Genomic DNA, 12,188 nt, shown 5'->3' on the forward strand with positions numbered 1-12,188 from the left:
TTCTTAATAGACCCAAAGGCACCAACTCAGGCTCCTCACCATCCAGTTGAAACCAACTGCCATAGTCACCTGTGACTCATGGCAATCCATGTGTTTCAGAATAGAACTGTGCTCCATACGATTTTTCAATCACTAGTTTTTCAGAAGTAGATTGCCCCTGGGCAAACTCAAGCCTCCAACCTTTCAGTCAGCAGTTGAGCACTTAACCATTTATACCACCCAGGACTCCTCACCAGGGTTACTTAACTCTATGCCCCATTGTGACCCTTCCAGCCTCTCTACCTGCTGCTGCTTCTCCAACCCTGAAGTTGTTTCCCCTATTATTCCAACCAACAAGACAGAAGATAAACTGCACTGATTGTCTTACAGTTGTATTGAGATTTTATGTTTTTTTTAAAGCACGTAGTTCATGCTCAAAATTGTCCTACCTCTCAGTCTAATGGACTCATACCTCATGGTTTCCATTTCTCATAATCAACACACACAAAGGAACAGCAAACCCCATAAGAAATGTACTCTATATTAGCAGTATTTTGACACATCCACGTACATTCAGACGACTGCACATACCTCATCTCCATAATTATTATACCCATAATTCACACTCTAATACAGTGATCTTGTACTTTCAGTATTATTCTTCTTCAATATAACATTTATTTCTTTTTCAATTCATTTACCTCAAAAGTTTGATGACTTGTTGTGGTGAATCTGACTATCTGTGGATACCTGGTCAAAAGCTCAGAGCCCACACAATTTTCACTGACATGACTACAGAATCTCAGAGTTGCCAGGGACGTTAACAGCATCCTTGTCTGACCATCCACCCAATGTCTCCCCCTTACAAAGCCCACATCACATGGTTATCAAGCTTTGGTCTAACAACCCTACAACTGAAGAGCTGAAAACTTCACAAGTTAGCCCATTCCTTCACTGAAATGCTCAAAAACCAAAACCAGTTGACACTGAGTCAGTTCCTATCCATGGCAAACCCTTGTGGGTCAGCATAGAGCTGCACTCCATAGGGTTTTCAATGGCTGTGATCTTTTGGAAGTAGATTACCACCCCTTTCTTCTGAGGCACTTCTGGGTGGACTCAAGGCACTTCTGGGTGGACTCAAGCCACCAAACTTGTGGTTTATAGCACGGTACGTTAAATGCTTCACCAACAGGGAAATCCCTCCTGGAGATGCTCAGGCCACGGTCACTAGAATTGTTTCAGACCACTGATAAGTCCTAGCTCCAGCCCTTGGGACAAGAGAGACAAAGCCCAATCCCTCTTTCCAGGCAAGAATTTCCAATACCTGACAATTGTGGTGGCGTCTCCCGAGTCCACTCTCTTCCAAACTGCACTCAAATTCTTTTTCAAACTGTCCTCTCAAGTAATAATTCTCAAGCCCAGGGAGAATACCTTAAAGTGTGTGCCCAGAATGGCCCCCAGTCCTTAAGTATGAAGTAATTCTCTTCATTCAGGATGAGGAAACACTCTCCCTAGATAAATTATGATCAAGGACATCCTGCCATCTCCTTTTAATAATGCAGACAGGGCTTTTGATCCACCACTCTCACTGAGAATAAAAGGAGGCTCTCTTCCTGCCTAATTTGCTTATGAAAAATATTCAATTATGCTCCAAGTTTAATTTAGTTAGTAATGAAAAGTAAATGAGCCCAACCAGCATGTTTGATTTGTCTTGGAAAGAGAGAAAGTGCTTTGCAAGTACACAGTTAAATTAAAATAAGTGACTCTTCTGGACAGTGGAAATTGAATTTCTCCCCTAAAGAACTTCTTAACTTCCGTAACTAATAACAGAGAGAATGCCTCACTGTGGAACAACTTCCTGTGGCCTCAAGATTACATATATATGTATGCGAGCCTGTGTGTACACTTATTGAAACTCACATATCCACAAGTATTTCATCTACTGGGAAGCAGAGTGGAGAACTCATGGGCATACTGGGTGAGCAGCACAGTGGCATCAGACAGCGTCTCACGTACCGTTTTTGCAGATCGGGCAGCACTGGTCGGGCTCGTACACGGGGTCCACGCACTCCGTCTGAGGACACGCGGACACTGTGCACAGCACTTCCCCGCTGGCTTCACAGCGGCACCGTTCGCAGGGAGACACCTGAAACACAAGCCCATCCAACCAGGTCATTCCTCCAGCCGTCCTTACTGGACACAAGCATGTTTCTCTCCCCCAGACTTCCCAAGAAGACACTCAAGTGTTTTAGGGATGTTAAAAAATTACCCAGTGCAGTGGTTTTTCAAGTGTGGACATAGGAGCCCTGAGTATTGAGTAGATTTTCTTCAGGTGTAAACACACATGTAGGGCTTCTACCCTCCCACTGAACACTACCCAGAGCAGCTCTGTTCTTTAGTGGTCTACATGTGGGGCTTTAAACTTTCTTGTGAAGAAAGGTTCCTGTTTTTTTAAAGTAAATACATCACTAAATTCTTGCCCAGCCACTCATCATATAAATGAATCCCTCTTCCACAGCCTTGCCAATCCAGCAAGGATCAGTGCCTATGCTTCTGGTTAAAAAAAAAAAAAAAAAAGATAAAACAGGAAAGGAAGGAAAAGGGTGAAGGGAGAGGAAATGCAGACTATTCTCAGGGCCAGACACAATGCCAGGAGTTGTACTTCCATTATCTCATTTAACTCTCACAGCAACTCTAAAAAACAGCTACTAAGATGATTGTTCGTGTTTACTGAGGAAAATGTGATTCAGAGGGGTTAGGCAACTGACCATTCATAAGAGGCAGAACTACTATTCCCACGGGGCTTATTGACTCCTGAACCCATGGTGAGCCATTCCCTTCCATTGCCCAGTGGTATGATGTTCTTCTACACACTGGGCTTCAATCTGCTTCTCTGCATTCTCCACCCATTAGTTTCAGATCTACCACCGGGGCCATTTAAACCAGGCATAATACCCATTCTACTCTGGCAAGACCGCACTGCCAACTGAACCCTCCCACAGTAACTCAGGCAGGGCTTGGTGCGGATAGTATTTCCTAGAAACCCCACAATGGGAGATTTTCCATCTAGGCCAACCCAGAGCTAGGCAGCACTTGCAGATCCAGCCACCAGAAGCAGGCACTGAATTGGGATATGCACTTAAAAGACACTGGAAATCGGGGAAGGGGATGTTGACAAGCTAAGTCTGCTGCTTCCCCCAGGGCAGGGAGGCTGGGCTGACTTTCCTGTCCGCATCCATAATTCAAACATGTTTTGTAAAGAACACAGACCACACTCACAGCTGCTTCCTGAAACCTCCAGTGAACAGCCTGGTTATTTCTTCAAGCAAAAGCTCAATTTCGATTTAGATGAATATGATTCTCAGGCACTGGAGCAAAGTTGGCCTGCCTGGGAGTCAAGCCTTAGTCATGTATGCGTGCATGCACACGCACTGGGCAAAGAAGAAAAGAAAGGAAACATAACCATTACTCTAGAGTAACCCAGGACAAAACCTTGACCTGGGTCGCCTTACAAGTTAGAGTCAGTTTTGCAACAAAAATCGATCACCATGTTTTTGAGCAGCAGTTTTGGCAGGACAGGTTCTTTAGCATCAATGACCTGTGTTTCTGTTTGTTGCTGTTCTCCTTGCTTCTCTCCTCCTGCCCACCCGCCACCTCCCCCCACCCCCAGTCAGCCTATAGCATCCTTGCTTCAAGGGTGGATACATCCAGCAAGCAGGGTGAGAAAAGCTTTCTGAGTTTTAAAAGCGAAGACCTTGAGTTTCAAGAGACATGGTTTATTGCATTTCAAAAGCCTTCAACCGGAAGGACTCTGGGCATGAGCCACAAAGAACAGATGGTGTGGATTACATGATGGCAAGCCAGGCTTTTCACTGCAGATAAAATACAGATCATCCCATCTAAAGGGAAATATAGCAAAGAGGAGTGAGATGGCCAGATACTGGTGTCTGTCCTCCAGGAAGGGGCGCAGAGTAGCACCACCCCCCACCCAGGCTGTACTCCAGGCTGAAGGAGTAGAAAATACCATTTGAGTTTAGGAATTTGGAAGAAGGAGAGAACTAAGTCCTATGCCATGCCCCAGGGAGGGCCCCAGGAAGGCAGCAAGACCACAGAGCAAGATGGGGAGACTGCACAATTAAGAAGGTGTCAGTCACTGAGGCAGCTGACCCTGTGTCAGCCTCAGCAGCTCCCTTCTGCCTGAGGGAGAGGATCCTGGCAAATGGGGGGGAGATCACTGACCTGGAAACAACGCATGTCTTACTCTCTCTGGATCTGGAATTTCACTCTCCCTGGCAGTGGGTTTTTTGGGCCACAGAGCTCTGCTCAAAACAAATGCACACAGGCTGTTTTGCTATTTTCTTAAAGGTTCAACTTTATCCAGAATCTGCCTGTGAGTTCTACTGTCACTAAATATTTGGAAATCCTGACCTGACTTTTTGGAGACCTGTTCACTTCTCAAAATTCTGCGTTGATGCTTAGAGTCAGGAGCACCAGGAGTATGTCCCTCTCGGGCCTCACCTCCTGCCACCTACTTCTGCCTCCATCTGTGCCCCACGCTGGTTCCTAGTCACCCTTATCTTAGGCCTAGCCCTGCCCTAGTTCCCAGCCAAAGCTAGGCTGGTGACAGCAAGTGGCAAAGCTGTGCCAGTTCCCTTAGATACCAGTACGTTCCCCACTAGTAGTACCTGAGCAAGAACCCTCATGCTGGCCACAATCCGCTGGTTGTTCTAAGCCAGAGCTTCCCACATGATAACAAGGTTCCTGGGCCCCCTTGCAGGACCCAGGTCACATAGTAGATCTCTGCCTTCACCATGTTCATGCTCTCATCACCTGCCAGATGACCCGGTTCCAGGGCCAGAAGTGGTCCCAATCCCACCCCATGAACCTACCGTCTGGTTAACAACCGATGGCCTCACATCCCAGAGGCGCTGGTGTGACTACCTGCTGGTCCCTTGGTCACTCCCTGGATGTCTGGCCTGGATCACTGACCAACCTCACTCAACTAACCACCAGGCCTGCCTCAACACAATGGACAAAAATAATGTGGGATCCTAGAAAGCAAAGCTCGGTCATGCAATCCCCTGAGCTCACCACTCGTTTGTTTTTCTAGGCCTCATCCATGCTGTCCTGACTACTTGGAAAAGCACACCATTTGGTAAACTCCTACTTATTTTATATCTAGCTCCAACGCTTCCTCTCTGGGAAGTCATCTTTGGCACTAACATCTGCAGAGCTGGTCATTTTCCCTCCTTTAAGTCATCACCTTATCTTGTACCTATGTCTCGCACTACACCCACATAGTGTAGTGAACGTTGCCAAATTAAAAACAAAACACTTCCCCACGTGAGCTCAGCAGCTAGCTGAAGAACCTGCAGCTACCTGTTCAGTCTCACCGATTGACCGGGATGAGCTAGCGTTAAAGTGCAAGCTGCAGGTCCTCCAGAGGAGTCCTAGATACTAGCAGGCTCAGGTCAACTATGCTCACATTGCCCGGCCCCACTCTCCCTCTGCACCCAGAAGTCATGCACAGGGCTCTTCCCCATGACCTCAGGGAACAACATTGATGGATGGGTGTGTCCATATAGAAATGAGAGCAGCTTCCAGCTCAGACCAGCGCTATGTCCTCAGACCAAGACGGGAATGCTAGGGCCTTGTACTGTCTGAAATGGAGAGGGTTCCAAGGAGCAGACCTGGAAGCTGTAGGTTCTACGCAGAGCTTAGGTTTCCAGTCTTCAGGGCCAATTTGGTGATCTGGGTCATTTTACCCACCCCTGCATATGGATGGGACCCCACCCAAATGGTTAGTAGTACAATCATCTCGCTCCATTGTGTAGGGCTCAAGAGGAAGGGCTAGGTCTCTCCTGATTAGAGTCCAAGTTGCTACACTAACCCTAACCACCATGTCTGAACAACCACCAACCTGAAGATTCCTCACCTACCAACTGAAGCCAACCTGGCATCACTAGGACCAAACAGCCTCCTGCCAGCCCTGTGAGTTTCGTCTTATTGCAAAAATGAACAATAAGTATGTCGAAGGGCACTGCTGCATCTCCAACCAAGATCATAAATTTCCATGGTACTTTCCTCCTACCAGATGAGACAACCTTTATCCTCTTCCAAATTTATCCCTTCCCCAAAAGAAACTTAGTTAGGGGTAACCTAAATTTAAAACAACAGTGCTTATTGTTAGCAAAGAGCAACCTACATTTTGTACAGAATACTTTATGACAGAAATACTATTCTTCATAATCTTCCAGTTACAAATCCAACCTTTGCATAGATATAATTTAGAACATATCCTGGAAAAACATTTGGGGACTTGAGAAAGGGAACCATTCTTAAAGCACGTACTATGTGCTGGGCCCATTTGCAGGAATTCATACTTGACAGGCGTATGCAGCAATTGTGTAGCTATAATTCTCACCTGGGAGAGAAGACTGTAGGTCAAACCCATGATCGTATAAGCAATCTTTTAGTTTTTTAGTGCTTGGATAAAAAAGAACATGGTTTCTTAGCACTGGAAGTAAGAATAAAGACAATCTCTGTGTTTATTCATTCATTCGGGTCCTGAGGCCAGAGAGACGAGTACCACTTTCGCCATTTTTTATGAAAGTGAGAATATGGTTGATAGTTGAGATGGTAAAGGACATCAACAAAGGGGCAAATATTGAACCTGGCCCCAGAGACATGGTCTCTAAGCTGAATGTAGTTCTTTTCCACTCATCCACTTTTTCTTCTGAGTTACCACAGTGACTCTGTCTTACAAACAATAACTCTAACATGTTGTTGTTGTTGTTGTTAGTTGCTGTCGAGTTGGCTCCAACTCATGGTGACCTTAAGTACAAAACGTTCCCCAGTCCTGTGCAATCTTCACAATCATTGGCATTCTCCAGTCCCTTAGGGCCACTGTGTATTTTGAGTGTCTTCCAACCTAGGGGGCTCATTTTCCAGCTTCATTTTGGACACTATTCTATTGTGATACATAGGGTTTCACTGGCTAATTTTTGGAGGTAGATCACCAGACCTTTCTTTCTAACCTGTCTTAGTCTGGAAGCTCTGCTGAAACCTGTCCACCATGGGTGACCCTGCTGTTATTTGAAATACTAGCAACACACGAAGCATCACAGCACAGCAAACTGACAGATGGGTGGTGTACTCTAACATGGATCTAAGACTTATTACCCGCAAACCTAAAACAAAATGGTGGAGAACAGACCTATATGGGGGTATTTTTTTTTTCAATGAAACAATTGTGACTACAACATATATAGCAGAGGTACGGGTGGCTAAGTAAAGACATTAACTCAATAATTAACATACAAATTATTCATAATTAGATTAAAAAAATAGACTCTAATAATTCCCAGAAATTACAAACATACCCATATTACATGTAGATAAGAACTGTAAAATAAATATTGAATCTATTTCTAAACAAGTAGAAATGGGCAGTACAATTTACACATTTGAAACAATTATTAAATGTAAAATAAAGCCTATATGAAGAATGATACTGCTTAAATCAGGTGACTTGTATATAAATTAAAGATCTACAGAGTGCTAAGACAACAACAACATATAAGTATTATATAAGGAACTTTATATTTTATCTCATAAATTTTACACACATAAACTCAGGTACATTTAGGCATCTATCTGTTAAGTTTTGCTGCGTTTAATGTCTTACCTGTGATTATAATAGACAGGAGAAGGACCAGGCTGTGAAAGAGGAAATATTGCAGAATCAGGCTGAATTTGAAACCCACCCTCATTTATGACTCACATCTCTTCCTACTTTGGTCTTCAGAATGTCTTTTTCAGATATCTCCTCATGGTCCCATTTGTCTGCACAGCAGCACTCCTTCACTACTACCTGGATGCCCCAGTACCTGGGAAACTCTTGTTCTTGTGGTTGTTAGGTGCCATTGAGTTGGTTCCAACTCATAGTGACCCTGCGTACAACAGAACGAAACACTGCCTAGTCCTGCTCCATCTTCATAAATGTTGCTATGTTTGTGCCTGTTGTTGCTGCCACTGTGTCAATCCTTATTGTTGAGGGTCTTCCACTTTTTCACTGACCCTCTATTTTACTGAGAATGATGGCTGTTATGGATTGAATCATGTCCCCCAAAATGTGTGTCAACTTGGCTAGGCCATGATTCCAAGTATGGTGTGGTTGTCCACCATTTTGTGATCTGGTGTGATTGTCCTATGAGTTGTAAATCCTAACTTCTATGAAACTAATGAGACAGGATTAGAGGCAGTACTCTATCTGGATTTACAGGATTAGGTTGTGTCTTGAGTCAATCTCTTTTGAGATATAAAAGAGGGAATTGAGCAGAGAGAAGAGGGACCTCATTACCGCCAAGCAAGAAGAGCCAGGAGCAGTGCATGTTCTTTGGACTTGGGGTCCTTGTGTTAGACCAGGGGAGGATTGATGACAAGGACCTTTCCCCAGAGCCCACAGAGAGAGAAAATCTTCCCCTGGAGCTTGCAGCCTGAATTCATACTTCCAGTCTCCTAAACTGTGAGAGAATAAATCTTTGTTAAAGCCATCCTACTTGTGCTATTTCTTATAGCAGCACTAGATAACTAAGACAATGGCCTTCTCTTACTTTTCTCAAATCCAGTTTAAACACTACCTCCTGTTCTATGCTGCCAGAAAAGGTCACTGGCATGAGTGAGATGTAAGAGATACACGTGTATACAATTCTGTCACTGGAATAGTGACCACCATTATACTTTCAGTCTAGAGCTTTTTACTGCGACTTGCTGAAGTGAGTGCGTGAAATCTCATGGCTGCAAAATTCTCTGGGCTTTTGGTGGCTAGGGAGCAATTTCAGGCAGAATGCACAGGCTTACTCAAGAACAGATAAATAAACCCAAAAACCCAAACCCACTGCCATCAAGTCGATTCCGATTCATAGTGACCCTATAGAACAGAGTAGAACTGCCCCGCAGGGTTTCCAAGGAGCACTTGGCGGATTCAAACTGCCGACCTTTTGGTTAGCAGCCGTAGCACTTAACCACTATGAGACCAGGGTTTCCGAACAGATAAATAGGAGGTATGAAAATCCCAGAACAATTTCCCAAATAATTGCAATGTTTTCATTGATGGGATTAATTTAAACTCAAAGAAGAAGAAGTATGAGTTGATCAACTTCAGTGTAAAACTTTTTCAGCTAAAACTACTCATGATAAAATAACTCTTCTCATTTCTCTATTCTTCCAGCAGCTGAGATGTTCCTTTTATTTTTCTCTCCCTCAAATAGTTGGATTTTGCAATGTATCAAAAAGAGATTAGCATGAACACAAAGAGAAACACTGCCACCTGGACTGCCCTGTGCCTTCTTGTCTCCTTCTCCCAACCCCTTCCTTCTTTACATATCATTTAAGTCCCAGAACCCCCTGGAGATTTCCAGGCACACTGGCCTGAATCACAGTCTCCATCAATGACAGCTCTAAATTGCAGCCTGTGCAGAGTGGGGGACCAACAAGATTTAGTGCAACTCAAGAACCAGGGCTACGTTTTAGGCACGGTGACTGGACCAAGGCAACGTGCTACATGGGCTCAATAAACATGGACTGAATCAAGACAGAAATGGTCAAAAAGGCACAAGAACTAAAATTAACCTCCACAGCACATTACAAAAAAAATAAAATAGAAATGAAAACTAAAATCTGTGGCTTTGCTTCATGGAGGACCGCTCAATACTTCATGAAGGTCTATTCAAGGATGAAAAACCTACTCCTGAGAAAAGGGGGAGTAAATACAAATCTCTGTATTGAGAGGGATCAAGACTTAGATTACACATTTAATCCACAAATGAAATAAATGCTGTCGACACTGGTTGTGGTGTTATTGTTTTTAGTTGCTTTCGAGTCGGCTCTGACCGTGGTGGTCTTATGTATAACAGAACAAAACTGCCTGGGCCTGTCCCACCTTCCTGCACTATTAAAAAAAAAAGAAGAAGGCAAGCAGTTGCCATGGAGTTTATTCAGACTCATGGCGACCTCATGTGTGTCAAAGCAGAACTGCACTCCACAGGGATGCCAGTGGCTGATTTTTCAAAAGTAGATCACCAAGCCTGCCTCTGGGTGGACTGAAATAGAGGTGCCTGTCTGCTCTACACGCTCCAAAAAAAAAAATCCCCAAATCTGAAGGTCTTGTGGCAGGCCGCTTGCTCATATCCCAAGAACTGTGGGTCACAGGATGATGAGTTGGATGTAGGATCAAGAGAGCGTAAGCTTTGCCAAAACATTTATATATATTGGATGTAGGCTACACCTCTTAGGAAACTCCTCCTTCAACTGATTGACCGCTCACACATCAGATCACAAAATGGAGGACGATTACATAATATCTGCCAAACCACTGAGAATCATGGCCAACCCAAGTCAACACATAACCTTAATTATCAGACCCTGCACTGTACTGGACAATATTCTGTTGTGATCCATAGGATTTTTATTGTTAATTTTCAAAAGTACATTGCCAGACCTTTCTTCCTAGTCTGCCTTAGTCTGGAAACTTTGCTGAAACCTGTCAGTCATGGGTGGCCCTGTGGGCATTTGAAATACTGATAAGATAGCTTCCAGCATGAAAGCAACACACAAGCTGCCACAACTGACAGATGGGTGCTGAATACAGATACTAAAATGATATAAACTCTAAATCAGTGACTTTATTTTTCCATTGTGCTTTAAGTGAAAGTTTACAATTCAAGTCAGTTTCTCATACAAAAACTTAAACACTTATGTGACCCTAGTTTCTCTCCCTACAAAGTGACAGCACACTCCTCTCCACCCTGTATTTCCCATGTCCATTCAACCAGCTCCTGTTCCCCTCTGCCTTCTCATCTCACCTCCAGACAGGAGCTGCCCACATAGTCTCATGTGTTTACTTGAGCTAAGAAGCACACTCCTCACCAGTATCATTTTTTGTCTTATAGTCCAGTTTAATCTTTGTCTGAAGAGCTGGCTTTGGGAATGGTTTTAGTTTTGGGCTAACAGAGAATCCAGGGGCCATGACCTCTGGGGTCCCTCCAATACGAGCCAGACCATTAAGTCTGGTCTTTTACTAGAATTTGAGGTCTGCATCCCACTTTTCTCCTGCTCCTTCAGGGATTCTCTGTTGTGTTCCCTGTCAGGGCAGTCATTAGTGGTAGCCGGGTACCATCCAGTTCTTCTGGTCTCAGGCTGATAGAGTCTCTGGTTTATGTGGCCCTTCCTTTCTCTTGGGCTCATATTTTCTTTGCGTCTTTGGTGTTCTTCATTCTCCTTTACTCCAGTGGGTTGAGACCAATTTATGCATCTTAGATGGCTGCTTGCTAGCTTTTAAGACCCCAGACGCCTCTCACCAAAATGGGATGCAGAACATTTTCTTAATACACTGTGTTATGTGTTATGCCAATTGACCTAGATGTCCCCTGAAACCATGGCCCCCAGACCCACGTCCCTGTTACCCTGTTCCTCGAAGTGTTTGGTTGTGTTTAGGAAACTTCTTAGCTTTTGGATTAGTCTATTTGTACTGACTTCCCCTGTATTGCATGTTGTCCTTCCCTTCACCTAAAATAATTCTTGATGCTATCTAATTAGTGAATACCCTTCTCTTTCCCTCCTCACCCTCGTAACCATCAAAGAATGTTTTCTTCTAAAACAGTGAATTTAAAGGAGCCCTATAGCATGTAAACGAGTGCATGGAAATTGAGTAGCTAAATGCACAGTTTGAGATCAAGAAGTAGAATTTCAAGATTTTGGAACAACCCAGTTCTGAACGTGGGGCCATATACACATGTCACACCACACTCTTCCTATTCATGTATTCTAATTCTCTGCTCTACTCCTTTTGTCAATGTTTTCTTTAAACAGCTAAAGATTTATATTGAATAGCTGAAGATTCATATTCTCTTGCTTACAAAACCAACAAAAAAATTTTTTTTTTAATTCCAAATATGTGAGGTAACGTTACAGGTATTATTTACGCATGAGACTTGGGGCAACGATACTAGAAGCAGCTTTCCGAGGTCCCATCACCCACCCATCCATCCTTCCATCAACCAATTCAATAAGGTTTTTTGTATTACAGAATCTTATATTCTAAAGGAGAGAATATAAAGAAATACACACGTCACTGACCTCTAATGTTCAGTCTGTTAGGGAGATTTGTTGTTGTTGTAGGGCTGCTGAGTTGATTCCAATTCATAGCA

The 12,188-nt window shown here is 43.8% G+C and overlaps 1 protein-coding gene across 1 annotated transcript in view; it reads right to left on the reverse strand.

Moving 5' to 3' along the window:
• The window catches only part of VWC2 (von Willebrand factor C domain containing 2), a 180,181-nt gene that overhangs the window by 138,874 nt on the left and 29,119 nt on the right, over positions 1–12,188 (reverse strand). The window contains exon 2 of the mRNA XM_003407105.3: positions 1,996–2,125. Coding sequence (XP_003407153.1) covers positions 1,996–2,125 — 130 coding nt within the window. The remainder of the gene's footprint in view (positions 1–1,995; positions 2,126–12,188) is intronic.

The sequence above is a fragment of the Loxodonta africana genome, chromosome 8 (assembly GCF_030014295.1).
Source record: "Loxodonta africana isolate mLoxAfr1 chromosome 8, mLoxAfr1.hap2, whole genome shotgun sequence".
Classification (NCBI taxonomy): domain Eukaryota; kingdom Metazoa; phylum Chordata; class Mammalia; order Proboscidea; family Elephantidae; genus Loxodonta; species Loxodonta africana.